Source organism: Oreochromis aureus, linkage group 3 (genome assembly GCF_013358895.1).
Source record: "Oreochromis aureus strain Israel breed Guangdong linkage group 3, ZZ_aureus, whole genome shotgun sequence".
In the NCBI taxonomy this organism is placed as follows: domain Eukaryota; kingdom Metazoa; phylum Chordata; class Actinopteri; order Cichliformes; family Cichlidae; genus Oreochromis; species Oreochromis aureus.
Genome location: NC_052944.1, coordinates 94,551,464 through 94,573,393, shown reverse-complemented (window position 1 = coordinate 94,573,393; position 21,930 = coordinate 94,551,464). Strand labels below are relative to the sequence as shown.

Below are 21,930 nucleotides of genomic sequence, written 5' to 3'. Positions count from 1 at the left end.
CAGACAGAGGCTTTTTAACTGTTAGTAAATCTAACCATGAATATCATTATGACACCTCTGACCACTCATGTCTTTATTGGCTTTCATACATGAAACACGCTTAAAGTCACCATTGAATTTAAACTGGATGAAAGCAGCTGTGAGTCACTGCAGCAGCTCTACACCTGTGCCAACAACCAACCAACACCTGGGTGGAGTCCCAGCTGAAGCTGAGAGATACTCAGAGATCAGAGACAGAAGCAGCTGTATGTAAGCGTTCTACAGGACGGCTTACAGAAACCTGATATTACTGATGCCTTCTCGATAGATCTCATGGACCAAAGGCTCTCTGTGTCATCTTGGCTCCAGCTGAACTAAACTGAGAGTGAATTTGGGCTTTTAGGGAGGGGTGAAAGCAGAGCGCTGTAAAGGAAAGGGCTGTGATTGGTTCATAACACATCAATGAGAAGAAAGGAAAGCTTCAGAGCAACATGAATGAAACAAAGTGTTTTGATGACGACTGAAAGCCAAAACTTTTTGGCTTTCAAACTCGAGTGGAGTGAGCTCTTTCACTCGAGAAGGGGCCGTGCCGAGAATGATGATGGAGCCGTCTTGGCTATCGACCACCCTGGGAAGAGTACGCTATGTGAGAGAAGGAAGAATGAACTCGGCTAGATCTATGTATTTACCGGCAACGATTTGTTGACAGAGGTTAGTGGACACGGGAGAAGGATTCAGGGCCGGTGGGTTAGGGGGAGGGATAACGGAGGCCAACAAAAACTGGGCGGTGTTAGCTCGAAGAAGCGGGGCCTTGGCTAAAAGGCCCGACCAGGGGTTACTCGAAGCTTCGCCGATGATAGGAGGAGCTGAGGTGAGAGGACCTGGCATCCCGGTGCCGAGGTTACCTGCGGGGTTCGATGGAGGAGGAACGAGACGCTGTGGACCTGGCAACCCAGTGCCAAGGTTAGCTGTAGTGCTTAACGGAGGAGGAATGAGTGACTGAGAATCTGGCAACCCGGTGCCGAGGTTTGCCATGGTGTTTAGCAGAGGAGAAATGGGGTTGCCAACCCAGTACCGAGGTTGCTAAACTCGGCAGGTTGGCTGCGGAGTTTAGCTGAGGGTTTGCTGAGGCGAGTTGCGAAGGAGGGAATGAAGAGCGCAGAACTGGCAACCCTCACCGAGTGCCACGCCTAGTGGGAGGAGCCGCTGAGGAATTAGCGTTCGGAGCGGTGAGAAAGTGTGGTCGACGCTGACTGAGTGAGGCTGTGAGGAGCGATGAGTCAACGTTAGTGGAGGCATTGAAGACGGGCGATGGTTCAGTCTGAGACCTTCGACAGTAAAGAGTCTTTGGGAGACCTCAGTGGGGCGTGGGAATGGCGGCGTGTCCTCAGAGTTGGATGCTGAGATGGTTCGGATTTCCGGGGTGCTCCACGGGGCTGGAGATGTGTCTCAGAGTGATCCGGAGTGGAGCACCGCCGTGAACTTTTGCTGGAGGTGAGTCGACCTCTAATAGCGGTTTGAAGGTCGTAGTTTTGCTGGGACCGGAGCCGCTGTATCGCTGAAGCGAGCGGAGAGAGGAGTTCAGAGGAATGGATACGGCAGACCTGACGGCCGAGCGGTAATCGGGCTTTCCACGGCTGCCCCGCTAGGAAATTCAGGCTGTGAATCCAGTACTGCCTGGGGAAGATCAGGCGGAGAAAGAGTGAGGTCTTGGTCCGATAGGCTGAGCGACAGAGAATCCATGTTGATGAGCCAAAAGGGTTAGTAGGATTTTAAGCTCTTAGAAAGTTTGCCAGACATTTGATGATGAGGGATGTTCGCATGGAAATGAGAACAGCGGATATTAGAGAAGCGGGCAATTATAGTCTGAGGTCAGAAGGGGCGTGAAGGAGGAGTGGTACTGCTCCTGAAATTCAGAAGACATCTCCACTAAAATAATAGTCATCACTTCTAGTTTCACAGCAGGAAACTGGGAACATTCAGGGTCTCAAAGATTGACCTGTTAGCACCTGCAGACATTGTTGAGCTGGGTCTGCCTATCTTGTGGAGGTCTTCATTTCTCCACTATTTGGAGAAGCTTCAGCAGGATCCACTGTCAGAGTCAAAGTGGAGTTCTAGCATGGACATAACGCTTCAAGAAGCTTCAGACAGACAGTGTTCTCCAAAAGTTCTGCTCTAAAAGGAAACTTTGAGCTGGCTCTGTAATTGCTGTAGTCAGAAGGATGGAGGCTGGATCTTTGATGAGTGCTTGCACACAGGCTGTCTTTAAGTATTCTGGGACACAGCCAGAGGACAGACAAGTGTTCATTATTGGAAGCGGCCGAGGGGCAGGGACATCCCAAACTTCACTCAGGAACTTTGGAGGAATCATATCTACACAGCTTGATGAGCGTTTCAGTTGTGCCACAGTCCTTCAAAGCTCCTCCACAGAGACTGGCAGAAAAGAAGATCAGATATTGTGGCTGGGGTCGGGGACATCAAGAAAAGAATCAGGAGCTGCTGGTTTGGATTTCCTCTCATTCATTTGATCCTTCAGAAAGTTTAGAAAGTGAAGACGTTCCTCACTCGATGCCGTAATCTGATGAAAACTTGCAGGATTTCAAAGACGCTCCACTGAGCTCCAAAGAGCTCTGGGCTGTGCTCATTAGAATGAATTAAAGGAGAGAAATAGCCGGCCCTCGCCTCGTTCACCTGTTCATTGAAAGCAGTCGTTCATGCTTTCATTTCTTGATGACGGAGCTGAAGATTCACCTTCTTTCATCTCCTTTCTGCCCTCCGGCATTGTCTTTTCAGACTATGAATGTCTTTGTGAATCCAGGGTAGCGAGCGAGCACCACGTTTAGTCCTGATTTTAAAAGGTGCAGTTGAATCTAAAGAGGATGTACAAAGGAGGTTCAGATCATTCAGAGTGTTTGTGTGTGTGAGGGAGGAGGAATACAAGTAATGGTAGGAAACACTGATGAACATGTTTCTCCTGTTTCCTCATGAAAAGAGCGTCAGTGTACTGACATAGCTTCTTTTGCCTGATCACTTGGAAAAATGATCTCAAACAGAATCCATCAATGATCAGATTGTGAAATTCCTCACCATGGTAACTGAACACATCAGCTGGTCTGCAGCAGGTTATGTTCAGAGTTTGAGGCTAAAATTGGCTCAAAGTGTCCCATTTTCACTGACTGTTTTCCTGACAACATGCTTCAAGTGTGATATGGATCCTCTGCTGAAGGAATCTGCTTTCTGTCCACAACCTGTTGATCCGTATCTGACTAACAGCAGCGCAGGAAGCCCTGCAGTTATAGAGAAACTGTCTGAGTCGCATTGTTGCTGCAATTTACCTGCAACTGCTGATGAAGAAAAAGTCTCAATGTGTTTGTGTTTGGTCCTAATCTGCTGCCAAGTCTGTTTGACACTGCTGGATTTCCAGCTGATAGATGACAGATTAGAAACTGATCAGTCTATTGATCACACAATATTCCATCAATAGAATTGATTTGACTTTGATTTGTGTAACAAAGTGATTTCCACGTCTCCTTCATGATGTGACAGTGTCAGAGCTGAATGCACTTGTAGAGTATCATGTTTTTATGGCTCACATTTAAAGTGTTCCAGCTCTAATGTACAGCTGTCATATTAGAAATAGAAGCAGCTCTGATTTTAGTGCTCAAATAAATCTATGAAGTTATGAATTCACACATGAACAGTTTTCTGCAGCGTTCCTCTCGGCCTTATTTGCAGCTCCACTCTTGTTTTTGCTCTAATAATTATTTCTCTCCATGAGCTGTTTCTCTGCCTGAAGGAGGCGCCACTCCATCGCTTCATTTAGTGCAGAACAAGAGTCACATGATGCTGCTCTGTCAACACCAATCACACTTTGTACAGCTCATGTTGTGTTTGTTGTCCTCTCAGTCTGTCAGGTGGAGGTGGAGGAGGGGGCAGAGTCTGTCCAGCTGCCCTTCAACACCACACAAAACCTGCCTGAAGATGCTGAAGTGGTTTGGTGGCATTATGATCCATTTATGATGGTATATATGTATATGAACGGCTCTGACCAGCCTCACAAACAGCACCAGGATTACAGAGACCGAACCAAAATGAATGAAGACCTGCTGAAAACTGGAGACCTCAGTCTGACCCTGAAACACCCCACAGAGAGAGACAGTGGGACATACAGCTGTGACGTGACGAGGAACGAAAAGATTAGATATATAACAGTGCTGCTCAAAGTCAAAGGTTGGTCTTTTTGTGTGTGTGTGTGTGTGTGTGCGTGCGCGTGTGCGTGTCTGACTGTCTTGTGTCTCCTCTGCAGGGAGAGTTCAGGTCCAGGATCAAACAGGGGACATCAGGAACAGAAGCAGCTCCATTGATCCGACTCCTCTGATGGCTGATCAATCAGTTTGATCTGTGTGTTCTTTGATTATTGATCAGTGATGTCAGAGTGGAGTCAGTGTGATGTTGTTGTGTGTTTGAGACTTTTAGTGTCCATGAAGGTCTCTGCTGCGGTAGATCCTCTGAACTGTGACAGAGGTCTCACTCTGGAGGAAACTCTCAGCACTTTCCAGCAGCTCCTCCATCATGGAGGACGTTCCCTCACTGTAACAGGTGGAGGAGAGAGGAGAGGAAGCACAGGTGGATCCTCTGAGGAAGAGGAGCGTTCCTACAAACCACATGATCACATGACCAGAGGACAAGCATGTGTAGAAAGACATTAAAGTCAGTCTGTAAAGACGTTTGTGTAAATTCTGGTCGTGTTTTTTGTTACATTCAAATAAAAGTAGAGAAAGCAGACTCAAATTTCATTTTAGCTTTTATTTGAAAGCCAGCGAGTAAAAGGATTAGCGATAGTTTTCAGACTGATGCCAAAGCTTGGGTTCCTCTCCTACAGCAGCATTTCTTTTCTTTCTTTTCTCTCCCTGTGAAATACAGCAGCTGGACCTTTACTTGCAACACACTGTGAGTGTGAATGCTCGCTCCTCTTCAGCAGGGCTAGCTAGATGCTAAAGTAGCGCTGATACAACTTACAGACACCTGCAGTCGTTCAGGTGTTGTCCCAAAAACATATCAAATAAAAACATGGCACACTTTAAGCCCAGACTGTGACTCACAGTTTGACTCTTTGGTCTCTTTTTATGTGATTAATAAATGAACAGGATTTCCTTTCATGTGTTTCTGTTTAGGCTCAAATCACTTTGATGTTTGAAGGCTCGCACTGATGAAATAATAACTCCCCTCAAATGTGTTAAACCTAAAGTAACCAACCTGTTTGAACATGTAAGGAGTAGAAAGTACAGATACCTGTAAATCCTACTTAAGTACAGTAACAGAGTATTTGTACTTTGTTACTTCCACCTCTGGCCCTACCGTTTTATCCCATATGACTAAAGCCAGGTAGGGGCTGGCTGGATTCAGCAGAGCAAACATCTAATGTAGTCGTTGGCTCACAAGTTTCTCTCTGGATGCTGTCATGTTGTAGTTGCCATGGTTACACAAGGTTTGGCCCTGACCAAAGCGCTCGGCACAGACATGGTAGAGAAGGCCGTCACTAAATGATGGAGGCAGGGAAGCGAGACTCAGAGGGGGTCAGGTATCCTGGTGTTACTGAGGAGAACTCTGCTCTCTCTTTCTAGTCCCTGTTATTTACTCACACTGTCCCATTGAAAGCAGCTGAATCCTCTGTGATGCTGTTCACACAAATATGGTTGGATCACGCTGAGACTGAAGGAACTCTGACTGTCAGCTCACTCTTGAACACACTGAGTTTCTGGGACTCTGGCAGATATAAGACCCTCTTCAGGAACTGACTCAAAGAAGAAAAAGTGTGGATTTTTCATTTGTCCAGATTGTCATTTTCACTGGACGTGGGTAAAACTCCTGGATATCAAAGACATTCTGAGGATCACTGAAGTTAAACGGCTGTTGCTGAAAGTTTAAAGAGAATTGTAAAATGATAAGATAATGATTGACTAATAAGATTATCTGACAGGTCCTTAAAGTGGCCCCTTGGTGGAGCTCAGCAGGACGACAGGTGGCTGTGAGCTCATTTTAAAATAATCATAGAATAAACAGCAACATTAGCAGATGACCTTTGAAGGCTTTACATGTGTTGGATATGAATGTTTGGAGCCCAGATCATCATTTGTCTTGTTTCAGTGTGAATGTTTTTCCTCCATGTTGGCCTGAGGGTGGTGCTGTTTAGCCTGTACTGAGTATTTGTCACTATGCTGAGTTGTGGGTGGAGTCAGTGATTGGCTGAAGGTGCCTTCTTTAAAGCGGGAACACTGGCTCAGCTTTCCTACCTCCTTACTCCCAGCTGGACCACGCTGCATCAACAAGTGATTGTCTGTGTGTGGAAGAGTGATGTCATTGTACACACTGTAAATATCTTCTTCTTCAGCTGTGTGGGTGGAGAAGCTTTTCTGTCAGGGAGACTGTGTCCTTCTCACCTTCAGACATGAGATTAGAAAGAGAGGGAGAGAGAGTTCAGATTACAGTGCAGATATGAATGAATGAATCCGTGCTCGTCCTCACGGCTCCTGCATGCTTTTAAAAAAGTGTGTGTTCAGCTCTGATCTCCAATCTGTTCTTTTCTCTCTTTGTTTCTTTCCTGGGTTCATGATCATCATCACACCGTCTGAGGCTCCTAAATATCCATGTTTGCTTGTTTCACTTTCACAGTTGAACTCTGGGAGTCAAAGATGTTTCAGCTCCAAACTCACTGAGAGCTCCTCGTGCCGACCACGTGACCAAAAACATCTTTGTGCTCACGTGCTGCACGTGTCTGAGACACTTTAGTTTGAAGGAGACAAACTGCAGACGCAGCATTTCCTGTTCCTGAGTGTAAACCTGAGCATTTGAAATGAGCTCCACAGGGGAAGCTGTAGGTGACAGAGATACTCACAGACTCACTGACGTTACAGTCTGTGAGTAATCACAGACACACGGGAAGATTTAGTGCAAGTGCTGAGAGACACACAGCAGACATGTTGCCTGGAAACATATCAGACTGAAATAAAGCAGAAGCACATGTTAGCACATGCTAATATGATGTGGATGTGTTTAGTGTGGGAGCAGGACTCACCTGAGACACACCTGTGTGGATGCTGCTGCTTCCTGCTCTGCTCTTTCTGCTGATTCAGCTTCTTCATCACGTCTGAGGCTCTGTCACAGTTTGTTTGTTAACATCATCATGGACACAACACAAGCACATGTCATGAATCGCTGTGTGGCAGGCAGGAGTAGGACCCAAGGTGCAGACACTCAGACTCGAAGGATGAACTCAAAACTCAGCTTTATTCGCTGGCAGGGGAAAGCATACAAAGCAAAGCAAACTAAACTAAACTGGGGAAACAACATAAACTCACGGGAAACACAGGGAGATCCACACAGCATGAGGGACGACGCGACACTGACTCAAAGAAACACAGGGTTTAAGTACACAGGGAAGTAATGAGGGGAATGAGACACAGAAGGAGGGCACAGCTGGGAGAAATCAGAACTAACGAGACAAGGAAGCAAAGCAGGTCACATTAACATAAGACATGGACCTTCAAAATAAAACAGGAAACATAACATAGACTGAACTTACAGACACAGACTCACAGGCACACACTGCAACAGAGGGAACAGAGACATGGGACCAGGGCAGATACAGACACTGACTGGACATGAGGATATAGCAACAAAGGATACACAGAGACGCGAACTAGACAAGGGGATACAGCTGACGGGGAGACAGAGAAACTAGAGAAGACAGAGACATAAACCATAAGACAGAACTCAAAGAAACCAAAGACTAGAAATTATGAATAATATAATAAACTCAAAAACCCTGGGTCAACGACCCAGGCATCCTAACAGCACATTTATTTGACATTTTCTATGATTGTGATTGATGTGGATGTAGAACATGTCACTTTTTCATTGTTTAATAAAGTAAATGTTCCATTAGAAACAAAGACAGTAGAATTATAAACAGAGTTTGAAACATGAGACATTTGATGGAAGTTTGACCTTAATTGACCTTGAAAAAGAGCTCAGAGGCTCTAAAGAGCATTATTATCACTTTGACCTTCAGATCCATCTATTGACCTTAAAAGTGAGGGCAGAGGTCAGATGTGAGCTGATATTTGAAATCTTCATGTGCTCCTTTCTACATGTTGATGATCCACAGCACACTTGTTCCAATCCTAGTTTCTAAGTTTGAGGCTTTTTCTCAGTTTCCATCAATAAATCATGAAGTCGACCTTGAAGACTTGGGTGGATGTGAGCCAGATTTGAAAAGATTGTTAACATGAGCGCGCTCTATACCCCTACAAAGTTTGATCAGAGTTCATTCACAACTATTCGAGCTCTCGTGTTCACACACAGAACGACACGCACACACACGCTACCAAAAACATAACCTCTGTTTTCAAGGTGAGCTAAAGCTCCAGGTGTCACATCAAACACTCACAGGGAAACACCAATCACAGCACGCACACATATACTGAACATTACAGAGAGAATTATTAGAGATCAGCTTTTATAAGATTTATTCTTCCTCAAAGTTCCAACAGAGACAAACAACCCAGAGGGAAATGTCCGGGTCCTCCCAACAGCCAGTGAGCTTCTGTAGAGAGGACACGTGAATAAAGCCGCAGTGATCCAAAAACACACAAACAGCTCTTTGCTGCCTTTGACTCCTTACTTGATGCAACAGCTGATGCTGTCAAATAAAAACAAACTTCATGTTGACGATCAAACTGATCTTTATTGTCTTTCTTGCAGAAAGTTTCATTATTTCATGGGCAGCTGAAAGAAGTAAGAAGTGCAGAATATGACAGGAAATAAGTGGAAGAACAAAATCTTCATTTCCTCCAAGTCTTCTGGGCCTGGATGTGATGGAAACACTCACTGAGTCACTGCTGTGCTCATTACTGAAGCTCATAATGCAGCAGGTAGTATTGCACATTTCCAGGACTGAAACATGTTTGAAACCTTGAGGATTTCCTGCGTTCTTCTCCAGGTCATTGAAGCAAACTGCTGGGCCTGAGCGGGCAGTTTCCCATCGAGGGTCCAAAACTCTTTAACATGGTGGAGATTTCATAGCCACGCTGTAACCACGCTGTAAGAACATGAGGATGATCCCACCGTCACCGTTCTCATAGGGGGTCTGATTGGTGGAGTTTCTCTCTGTTATTGTCGAGTCTTTACTTTACAGTAGAAACTCCTGGAGGTGACTGTTGTTGTCATTTGCTGCTGTAGAAAAAAAACTGAAGGAATTTTGCTGGTAGAAGATATTTGATTTACAGCTTCTCACACACGAGACCAGGCCTGCAGCTATCCATTATTTTAGTGTGTAAACAGACTCCGCCTCTCTGTGTAAACAGACTCCGCCTCCACGTTAAACTGTGACATCATCATCACTGCTGCTGTTATCAGTGTTTGTGTTCAACACTGGAGGCTGTGTGGGCTTAATGTGCTCAGACTTTTATTCACACGCTGCTCAGAAACACGTTTCTATTGGAGGTCTGTGAAACATGGAAGCAAAGAATTTTATAATCGAATTATTGGAATTACTAGATGAATCGTTGCAGCTCTACACGAGACACTTTCTTTAAAAATCATCAGACCGGTTTCATACATGTTAACGCTTAAATACAGAAAACTTCAGCCTGATATTCCCGACGTATGAAACTATGTTCAAATTCAGATGAACTTTTTTACAAAGAGCCTGTTTCTGTTAATATTATATCAAAAGTCTGTGATGGTGTTCTGTCTCGTTTTCCCAACATTAACCTGTGAAATGTTCATATTTATGTACCAGTCAAAGGTAAAACATGTTTTCTAATAAACTGTGTTTGAAAAATCTGCTGGTTGTAAGAAGAAGTGTGTAAATGTCCCCAGTGGCTGCTGTGGTTTACATGGTGAGATAACATGTGAAAAATAAAAAGCAACACTTTCCAGTTCAGCAGAGTCCAGTGGATGGTGCTGCCTCCACTGCCCTCAACCTCCAGCTCAGCCACCCTCTGCTGGTCCCTTATACTGCAGTGTTGATGGAGTACTGCTCTGCTCTCACTCACCTCCTCCTCTGCCTCCTAAAGGTCTCCACCTGCACTGCTGGCTGCGTGCTACACCTCTGGCGAGGCCTCACCTCCACTACTGACTCACCAGCCTGTCCATTCTCCTGAAGTGCTCCTCTTCTTGGCTCCACCTTGTGGATGCCCTCCTGAACTGTTTCTGCTCCCCTCTGAGTTTTTTACTTTTTTAAGTTCCTGTCTGTTGGTCGTCTGCTTCGACTTCTGGACTCTGAAGCTTCTCTTCTGTTTTCTCTGATGTTTGATTTTCACTTTGTTCCCACTGGAGATGTTTGTGCTCTTTGGACGTCTGTATGAAACCTAATAAACTGTTGGTTTGTTTGTTTAGACTGTGTCAGGTTTGAATTTTATTTAGAGAAGAGGTCAAAGTAACATCTTTAGCATGTATATATATATTTTATTTTTAAATTCCACTTCTCTTAAAGCTGTTTGGAATCCAAAACAACACATTTACAATAAAGACAAACATTAATAAACCAGTTGCAGAACTGTATGGGGTACACACACTCACACTCCCCATACATAATCTATACTCCTGGGTCCAGGCACCAGCACCCCCGGAGGAGCTAGGGGAAGTTTTTGGAGTGTGTGATAAAAGGACCCGACACAAACAGTGTTTAATTAAAAAAACTGCATTTTCTATTTACACAAGTTGTCTTTGTCTAATAGTAAAAATTTGTTTGATGATCTGAAACATTTAAATGTGACAAACACACAAAAAGGGAAATCAGGAAGGAGGCAAACACTTTTCACACCACTGTGTGCAGAATTGTGCAACCTTAACAAAATAAATATGTAACTTGTGTTGTTATTTGTTATGAACATAAATCTTTTTTACACACAAATTCTCATCTATAGATGCACAAACATAACATTTCCAGATTTTTTGATTTACAAGGTTACAAAACTTCACAACTACGCAGTCTCATTTACAAGCACAAATATTTATGACCACAGTTTGAGCCCAAACAGCTGCCTCCACACATCCTTTTATACTGATGGAGGCTGAAGGTTTCTAAGTAGTGCGAGCGACTAGGCAATAACTAATATAACTAATATAACTAATAATCAGTAACAAACTAGATTCTACTAATCCCATACAAAAATCAAACCCAACAAATCCTTTTACACCTTTTAAGGTCCACAAATCATAGAAAAACTGCAAAATTCTTCCAGTAAATCTGGAATCCCTTTTCTTGTGTAAGCTGCATTTCTTTGGACCTTCCCTCCTTTTGACACATGGACCTTCCCCTGTGTTAATTTACCATAATTAGGAGAATGAGTAAAAGAAAAAAGTCTCTTGGGTTTTCTGAGGGCTTCTCCTCTGGGGTAGTTTTGTCAGTCTGCTGATGAGCCTTGTGTCAGCACTGAGGTGGAAGTTGTGGGCTGTAAAGAGGGTTTGTCACAGTGGGCAGTTTCATGTCACATGGCTGACTTCCTCTTAAAAACAAAAGTGAACTTTTCTTTGTGTGCTTACAGCTGGAGAAAAATTGCTGAGTGTTTGTTTCTTTGTTCAGTCAGCAGCAGATTTAAAGGACTTTGTGTTTGTTTGAGGTTTTTACAGAAGGATGAAGATGTTGCTGATGATCCTGCTCCTCATAAATGGTAAGAAACTGAATGCAGATCAATTTGCACTCACACCACAGTTTAAGGCAGATAATCTCACTGTGTAGTGTGTGTGTGATGATTACAAATTAATGCACTGTACAAAATACAAATGTAATGATGTGTGCTCTGTGAGAGTCGTAACAGTAAGACCAACTTTACATTTACAGAGTAAAGCTTTGTGTTTCATGCCTTGGTTTAGGTCACATATACACCTTGTTGTATTTGACTTTGACTGTACTTGAGATTAATTACATATTTTTGCATTTAAGGAAATGTTTTATTTAAAACTCATAAACGTGTAAATACAACAATGGGTGTTGTTGGGTTTATGGACAGATGTATGTTTTTTAGTTAAACTTTAAAGTATTGCAATTTCTAAAATGGAAAGACCCGTGTTTCTTCTCTTTTTAAGATTTGAGGGGGTAGGGACTAATAAGTGTATACTTCTGCCTACTCCTTTTTAAACAAAAGAATGGAATTATATTTTGTAATGATTGTGAATGCACATGTTTGAAATTAAAAAAAAAATTGAAAAATGAAAAAATTTATTATTTTTCATTAATTAGACAAAAGCATTTCATATCTGATTGATTCATTAATTGATGGAATAATCAAAGGCTTACTCAGTTACTAATGGCTGTAGAATTTTGGTGTTCTGTGGATTAGGTTGTGGACAGGATGGTGGTCCTAGTTGTCAATTTTAGTTTTATGTGTATAGCACTAAATAACAACAATCGCCCCAAGGTGCTTTATATCGAAAGGTAGACCCTACAATAATACATAGAGAGAAAAACAGGACCGTTTCCACTCCAGACACGTAACATACTCATGATTTGTCACATGAGGCGTCCCATGGCAACGTGAAAGGTAACTATAACAGAGTGGCTTTCATCGCTGCCTGCAGAATAACATAAGAACAGGGTGGTGAAATATGGCTAGCATGTGTGTGTGGTGGAGCAGCGGGTTAGCAGACCCTGCTTCCCCCTCAGCTCATTTTTTCTCTGACTTAGGTATCACCTAAAAAGCTGCCTTTTTCTCTCTCTGTTTCTTCTTCTTCTTCTTCTTCTTCTTCTTCTTCTATCTCTCTTCACTAATCCTTCACAAATCAGCAAAGGATTTAACCGATTTAACTATTTTTTCCCAAACATTTCTTTCCCCTCAACTGCTCTTCCACCTTTTTCAACACTAAGTGAGCCCATTTCAGGAAAACTATTCTCTTTTCATCCCACGTCTATATGCTAAACGGAAGGAAGGAGGCCAGGGACTAGTGAGTGTTAGCACCACACTCCAGGACAGGGCAACGAACATACACAAATACATCAGGCAGATCTATGTTTCGCTGTGTTAATGCAAGTGGGATGAAACTTCCCAGTGGTCTAGAATTTTTTCTGTTTTTTTTTTAATTTTCAACATCAGCTCCTTAATAATATCAATAATTTACACTATGCACCAAATTGTTTCCTCTTGGCTCTGTCGTGGCCATTTTTGGACAGTTAAACCCATTAGAACCACCTTTTTAATTCCTTGTTATTGACAATATTAAATCATGCAATTTAGGTAAAATTGCTTTCTTTCTAAACTCAACACATAAAGATTGTAGCTTTTAATGTTTTGTACCAAATTACATAATTTCCGTATTTGTGGCTAAACAAGCAATTTCATGTAATATTCTTAGTTTCCAAAAGGGGCGTTTCATGACTTACTGCACTCCAGAACCAAAACAATGACACAGTTTTGACATAGGTTTTAAGGATGTTATCGTTTGTGTTTGTGCATGACATTGCAGCACAAACACAAGATAAACTGGAATAAATTATAATGCATTAAATATTACATAGACTGCAGTGAATTTCTGTCGAGCTTTGAGGTTTCCAGTCAAACTTAGCTTTGAAGCACATCATAAAAGCACTTTTACTCTTGTACTAGATGTTACAATCCCTGATTGTTGTAATGTCCTGTTACTGAATCATGAAAAGATACCATACCCAACAATATAACTCTAAAAAAAAGTCATGGGAAATTTTGGCAGAGTTCACAGCTGAAGCTGTGGTGCAAACAACAAAAACAAACACATTTGTAAATGTGTCCTGGAGTTTATGCAGGTGCTATTTCTGTACGCCTAAGTACGCCTAACAGCTTCCAGATCATTTTTCTTTCTGGCAATATGGCAAGAAGGGCATCACTGCTTCAAGCACTGTCTATATGATCTGCCCTTGGAGACAAGACATCTGCCCAAGATGAAGAAACTCCCTCTCCAGAAGATGAGGGGAGAATCTCTAAAGAGGCTGACCAAAGCACCACTGAAGATAGGTACTAGCCAGTGCCTGAATCCTCTTTTTTGGGGGGGATTGGGGGATGGGAGGAACTTTACTGACACGGAGGTGGAGGCCGAGCAGCTGATGGCAAAGTACATAGGAGCATTTTCTGAGAATTTGGAGCCGGCAACTGAGTGAATGCCTTGTGAAGAGAAAACCATGTTAAGAGAGACTGCTCTACAATCCGGTGCCCACTGGTATCAAACCAGGGCTCAGCCTGTATGCAGTTCCCTGCATTATCAGCCTGAGATCTTCTTTTGACTTTTTTTTGTAAGAAATGAAATCTTTTAGCTGCTGTATACAACCCTGCACAGGAGGCAAAGTTGTTAGGATTAAAGGGTTATAGATGAAGTGGAGATAGCGGTGGAAATGGATGAAGTGGAAATGAGAGAAGGTGGTGGAGAATGGTAAATGGCCTGTATTTGTATAGCGCTTTACTAGTCCCTAAGGACCCTAAAGCGCTTTACACATTCCGCCATCCACACATTCACACACTGGTGATGGCAAGCTACATTGAGAATGACCTAAGATCGAGCTAAGATCCTGTGGGACTTCCAGATCCAGATGGACAAAATGATGGTGACTAACCAACCGGACATAGTGGTGGTAGACAAACAGAAGAAGATGGCCGTAGTAATCGATGTAGCGGTTCTGAATGACAGCAACATCAGGAAGAAGGAACACAAGAAACTTTAGAAATATCAAGGGCTCAGAGAAGAGCTTGAGAAGATGTGGAGGGTGAAGGTAACGGTGGTCCCCGTGGTAATCGGAGCACTAGGTGCGGTGACTCCCAAGCTAGGCGAGTGGCTCCAGCAGATCCCGGGAACAACATCGGAGATCTGTGTCCAGAAGAGCGCAGTCCTGGGAACAGCTAAGATACTGCGTAGGACCCTCAAGCTCCCAGGCCTCTGGTAGAGGACCCGAGCTTAAAGGATAGAAGGCTTGCAGGGGCAAAAGGGGATTTTTTTTAATATATATAATTGTTTGTTAAAATATTTATTAAGGATACAAAATTGAATGCAGATTACAAAAATTACTTAAATTAACTTACAGGTTTCGCTCTTCTTTGAATTCATCTTTACCATCTTTTCATTTTTGTGTAACTCTTCATAGTTTCCACCTTGGCTTTGGTTTTGGTGGTGGAGGTGAACGAGGGAGAAAGGTCTGTCCCATTGCCCTGCCAGTACTCAGGTGTTATACCTGAGATTAATCCCACAGTGATCTGGAATCGCAATGATTTTGACCCAAAATCTGTCCACATACGGCGAGAAGGAGGAGATGATCTCAGAGGACAAAACCAGCGCTACAGCGGGCGCACATCGATGAGGCCTGATGCTCTGGATACTTTAGACTTCACCCTCACTCTAAGAAAACCAGAAATGACTGACAGTGGCAACTACACCTGCTCCATCAGTGATGGAAGAAGAGAACGGAGACTGAGAGATGTACAGCTGCAGGTCAAAGGTTAGCAACAATATACATAGCCTCCGTAAATATGGGAGAAAGATCAGTACTGTAGCCAAGTCAGATGTTAGACTCATGGATGTATTGAATATTGATATGATAATGATATGTTGGAAAACCAAAAACTAACAGTTTCTTGACTTGACCCCTCTCAAAACAAACAAAAAACCAAAATGTGGATGATTAGACTCAAACATTTTACATCCTGTATGTATAGCAAACATGAAACTCACTGTACCTAAAAGGTTCTCACATGAAGCAACACCATAAACACTTAAATGCTGAGTAGAAATCCTGTGGGCACCACAGTAAGTCACTTGCAGAAATATGAGCTTCCTTCACACTTTTCACCTTTTTGGGAAATAAACCAAGTATAATTTAATTTATGCAGCACTAAAACACAAAAACAATCACAAAATATTCAAAAAGAGATAAGATACAAACTGCATGGTTGAGATTTACATGAACATCTTTTTTACCAGGCTTGATCCTGTCTATAATCTGTCCAGATGAGCTTTTGGTTTGAAATTAACTGCATGCTAAAAGGGCAATTGCTACTGTACATCACTAATATCACCTAATGAAACAGTAAAGGTACAAGGGGACTAACTGTTCCTCCTACCACATAAGTGTGCATGCATTCAGTGCATTAATATGTTTTTCAGTTTGATCCTAATTAGCTGCACTAAGGTTGTCAGTTTTGTGCTAAAGATAAATTAAAATATCCACCAATTGCCCCTGAGCAAACACAGATCCCAGAGTAGGTCCCCACTTTCATTTTTACTGCTACTGCTTCTACAGCATTATTATTTAGTTGTTTATTGTCTTCTCAGACCACCAGATAGAGGTGAATGTGGAGAAGGACTCAGACTCTGTCATGCTGCCTTGCAAAACAAAACCTGACCTGCCTGAGGACACCACAGTGGAGTGGACTCAATCTGATACTGAACTCATGATAGTCCATGTATATTCAAACAAAAGTGACCAACTTAAAAAACAGGATGGCCTTTACAGAGACCGAACAAAGATGAATGAAGACCTGCTGAGAACTGGAGACCTCAGTCTGACCCTGAAATACCCCACAGAGAGAGACAGTGGAGGATACATCTGCACCATCTACAGTGACAAAGACATCCTGAGACAGAAAGTAGTGCTGAAGGTCAAAGGTCAGTGTTGTAGATGCAAATCAGAGGTTAATGCTATAGATTTAGTTCAGGATTCATGATTTTTTTGAAAATGATGTCTCTACAGAACCATTTCCATCCTGGGCCAAAGCGCTCCTCATTCTCCTTGTTCTGGTTTTGGTTCTTGGGGGTGTTTTATTTCTTTTCCAACACATTTTCAGAAAAGGTGAGCATCTTCTACAGTATTGAAGCTGAAGTAATAAAGAGTACAGACAGCTGATAGAACTGTAGAGAAACTTCCACTTTTGTTCCAGAAATCAGAAAACCCCCTTGAGACTTAGTCACTGATCAGTGAAAAAGCTCCACAACATGACTTTATGACTTTATTAAGGAGTGTATGTGCTTTACTCGATTGATCTGATCTCGTCCAACCACTGAGAACCTTTATATAAATTATTGACATGAGGTTTACAAGAGTTACAGTATACAATGTCTTATAAAGCAGCAAACTATTTCTCCAGGCTAAATGATGATCTTCTAAATTTGTGACACGCCATTTCCTCTCCAGCTTACGAGTTATCTGCTTTAGGCTACGTGTTTGAGAATTATACCACGGAGTCAGGTACTTCTGATTTGAGACCTTAGTTTTCACAGAAGCTACAGTATCCAGAGTCGTACGTAGTGAGGAGGTAAAATTATTAACAAGATAATCGACCTCTGTTGGAGTAGCGTTCAGATAGCTGCTGTGCTCTATGTTGGTACAGGGCATTGAAGATGATAACAGTGGGTGGATTATATTCTTAAACTTAGTTACAGCACTTTCAGAAAGACATCTACTTTGATAAAGTCTACTCTCCACTGCTGTGTAATCAATTATTGTAAATGTAAATGTTATCAGGAAATGATCAGACAGCAGAGGGTTTTCAGGAAACACTGTTAAATGTCCAGTTTCTATGCCATATGTTAAAACAAGATCTAGAGTGTGATTAAAGTGGTGGGTGGGTTCTTTTACATTTTGAGAGAAACCAATTGAGTCTAATAACAGATTAAATGCCATGTTGAGGCTGTCATTTTTAGCATCTACATGGATGTTAAAATAACCCACAATAATTATTTTATCTGAGCTGAGCACTAAATCAGATAAAAAGTCTGAGAAATCAGACAGAAACTCTCTGTAAGGCCCAGGTGGACGATAGATGATAACAAGTAAGACTGGTTTCTGAGTTTTACAGCTGGGGTGGACGAGGCTAAGCATCAGGCTTTCAAAGGAATTAAAAGTCTGTCTTGGTGTTCTTCAGTCTCAGCTGACTGCAGGTTTCCCCAACCTTATAAACAGTACATTTGCACAATGAATGGCTGTGAGGTCAGTTCCTTGACCATTAATATTAAAATTGTCATGAACATTCACCAACAACCACTAATCAAAGTCCATTGATCAAGACAAACAAAACAATCCCATAAAGCCAACAAAGAGCATCAGTTCAACAAAAAGTTTCAGAGGCCTGACCTCAGTTCCACCAGTGGGGACAAAACAGTTTGGGCAACTATGACAACTATGGCAAAACAGTTCAGTACTGGGCCAAGTGTCCTGTTTTTTGAAAATCAAAATATGGTCATCCTAATCTTCAGGGTCTCCAAAGCCAAAACAACAGACAAAAACCCTAGTTTTCCTTAAAAAAAGAAGAGGCTGAATTATAGAGTAAAACGAAAAGAAAAGTACAATTCTTCTGTGGCTGGCCACAAAACTTGACATTGCTCAGCTGTGGCAATCAGGTGCGGTAACCTGGAACACAGATTGAGGGAGAGAGCAGCTCTCTTCCACGAAGTGGCTAAAAGTTCAGTAAACAACCAGTATTTTGGATTAACTGAAGGCTTTTCAGAGAGTTTTTAGGACATCCTGATAATACAGTAGTCCAGCCTTGGAGTAATAAATGCATAAACTAGTTTTTCAGCATCATTCTGAGACAGGATATTTCTAGTTTATAGATACTGTACAAATAGTAGGAAACAGTCTTGCATATTTGTTTAATATGTCCATTAAAGGAAATATCCTAGTTAAAAACACCAAGGTTCGTCCTGATGTGTTCTTACTCTGGGGCAAGGTAATAAAGTTACTGTTATCACTAACAAATACCAGTCTTCCTGTTAACCCACTACTACATCTTCTTCTTGAGGTTGCTTAGGAATGTGCAATAGGGAGTTAATACATGCAGTTCTCTTTTTGTTTTAAATCACTGACCTATTGTACCTTTCTCCTTGTTCATTATGTTAACCTGTAGTGTCATTGGAAGGTTATTGTTATGCTGCAAAGGTGATATGTGTTGGTAGGGAGGGCGGGGGTGAGGAGGGGGAGAAAAGGGACTTAGGGTTTGGGTTTGGGGTAATGTTCTCGGGAAACCCAATATATTGTATGTTTCTGGTGTGCTGTATAAGACAGTTTCCCTTTGTCCTTAAAGCAAATAAATATTGCATTATAAAAAACCCCACCAAGGTTCCTCAGTGTTACTGAAGGCCAAGGTAATGCCATCCGGAGTAGGAATCTGGTTAGATACCATATTTCTAAGATTTTTAGGGCCGAGTACAATAACCTCAGTTTTATCTGAATTAAGAAGCAGAAAGTCATTTAGTCATCTTTATGTTTTTAAGTCATTCTTTTAATTCAACTAATTAATGGTATCATCTGGCTCATTGATGGGTAAAGTTGGGTGTCGTCTCCATAGCAGTTAAAATGTATGCTATGCCTTCTAATGCAATAAAGCAAATGTGCTCATTGCTGCTGCTACCTCTGTCTTTACAGCTCATATTGTCCTTTGTAGTCTTCTTCGTTCTCCAGGTTGAGGTGGAGTCAGGGGCTGAGTCTGTCCAGCTGCCCTGCAAAGCCACATTTTATTTACCTGAAGATGTTAAAGTGGAATGGACAGATAGAGACAACAGGGCGATTCATGTGTATCATAGTGGCTCGGACCAGCCTGATGAACAGGACTGGCTTTTCAAAGAACGAACAAGGATGAATAAAGACCCGCTGAAAACTGGAGACCTCACTTTGACTGTGAACTACCCCATACAGTGGAACGGAGACATCTGCACCTGCACCGTCTACAGCAGGGAGGGAAGCATCCTGATGAAGAAGCGAGTGGAGCTGAAAGTCAGAGGTCAGTGCTGTAACAGGTCATTTTGTATTTAAAGGAACATATTTGAATTGAACTTCTTCTACATCATAGTACAAACTAATGATTCACACATGTGGCCCTGGGTTTTAAACTTGACCACAAACAGTGTGATTCACCTCACTGTTGATTCTCAGCAAAATATTAGCAAGTGCAGCAGTTTCAAGAATACAAGAAATTACTGTTAAGCAGCATATAAAACAGCCCCCCACCGAAAGAGCAAACAAACAACAAAAACAAAACAAAACAGTGCAATCAGACTGTGATCATCTCTAAACGTTTGAAAAGCTGCTTTGATTTCCTAGATTTCTGTCACCTGTTGTGATTTCATCTGGTTCCTTCCTCTAGTTTGTCTGCAACTATGTGTGTGCAGACAGCAGCAGGAGTAGTTTTTCAATGTTTTTTGTCCTCTCAGATTGTCCGGTGGAGGTGGAGGAAGGGGTGGATTCTGTCCAGCTACCATTCAAAACCACTGGTGATCTACCTGGTGACACTAAAGTGGAGTGGAGACGCATTGAACCCAAAACACTTATGACTGTCCATATTTATCAGAACGGCTCTGACCAGCCTGAAGAACAGAACCAGGATTACAGAGACCGAACGAAGATGAATGAAGACCTGCTGAAAACTGGAGACCTCAGTCTGACCCTGAAACACCCCACAGAGAGAGACAGTGGGAGATACAGATGTGGAGCTTACAGACGGGAGAGTAACATATGGAGGGAGAAAACAGTGCTACTTAGGGTCAAAGGTTTGACTGATTGATTGATTGATTGACTGATTGATTGATTGACTGATTGACTGAGTCTGACCGTGTCTTGTGTCTCTTCTGCAGGAGAGTTCAAATCGGGAATCAAAGAGGGGAGATCCAGCTCAGCTGATGCAACTCATCTGATAGCTGATCAATCAGTTTGATGCATGACTGATTTGATCAATAATCAAACAATAAGTGATGAAGACAGGAGGACATACTCAATGCTATTTATGTCAAAACCAAGACTAAAAGTGCTAGATGAAAAAGTTACTTTAACAATGAAATAGATTGTGATGTACACAGATAAAGCAGTTTAATGTGTTCTCCTTTTCTGTGCTTTGATTGGCTGTTTATGTCTGTGTTGTCACTTGTCCTGACAACATCCCATTGGACAAACACCATCTGCAGCTGGCACTATCTCTAATGCACACACACACACTAATATTTGGTTAAATGCTCTTAGAAAGTTGAATCTTGACAAGACAATTTTGGTAGTTTTTATTAAAAAAATTACTCAAGGTCTCGTCAACCTGAGACTGTCTAATTAAGACACTTCTTTTACTAGTATGAAGTTTAGAAATATATACAATGAGATTACGTTAATGGTAATTTTCCTGAAAATATAGGATAAAAAAAAAGTGCAGCGTTATAAATTGAACAATTAAGTGAAAAAATCATAGTTATGTGATGTGCTTAATGAGAGAAGTAAACTCATATCACGAAAAGAAGTGCAATCAAATCTTCCTGTACAAGCAAAATTGTGTAAAGCAAAACAGTGAAAAAGAGGACATCAGCATAGCACAACTCGAGTTGTGTGTTGAGTGTTTTCAACAGTAGTGGAGAGAGAGGAGAGAAGAGTTTGTAAGAGAGGATAAAAGATGATGCTTTAGTTATAAACAGTGTTGGGCAAGTTACTTTGAAAAAGTAATTCAATTATAGTTACTAGTTACTTCTTCAAAAAAGTAACTGAGTTAGTGACTGAGTTACAATATTCTAAAAGTAATTAATTACTTGGAAAAGTAACTATTGCGTTACTTTAAATAAAAAAATAAAATAAAGAACGTTTAACCCCCTGGCGTCCAGGGTATAATTGGCCATTTTTTTACTACTCTTGATTTTCTCTCCACATTTTACCTTTAAAAACTATTTACTTTGCCTTGTTTGGTATCATTCTTTTTAGCGCAACCTCACGTGCCTGAATTTACAGTTATGTTCTCATTTTGTCATACTGTATAACCAGAATTGATCTAAAATCAGACAAAAAACATAAAATCACAGTAGAAAAAGTTATATTTTTACTGTAACAACCACAAACATCTTTAATGATCATATTTCATAACTTCAAATGCAAATATTAATTGTCAATTTTAAAATCCTATGCACAAGTTTTGCAAACAACAAAGTTATTTGCATCCATTTACCTTTTACCCTTTTTTAAATAACCAT

General features: G+C 41.7%; 1 protein-coding gene across 1 annotated transcript in view; it reads left to right on the top strand.

Moving 5' to 3' along the window:
- LOC120438472 overlaps positions 1 to 20,806 on the top strand; it is a 67,250-nt gene extending 46,444 nt beyond the window's left edge. Inside the window, exons 4-7 of the mRNA XM_039608871.1 lie at positions 16,691 to 16,789; positions 19,380 to 19,715; positions 20,146 to 20,481; positions 20,566 to 20,806. Coding sequence (XP_039464805.1) covers positions 16,691 to 16,789; positions 19,380 to 19,715; positions 20,146 to 20,481; positions 20,566 to 20,645 — 851 coding nt within the window. The 3' untranslated portion in view covers positions 20,646 to 20,806. The remainder of the gene's footprint in view (positions 1 to 16,690; positions 16,790 to 19,379; positions 19,716 to 20,145; positions 20,482 to 20,565) is intronic.
- Positions 20,807 to 21,930: the final 1,124 nt, after the last annotated feature.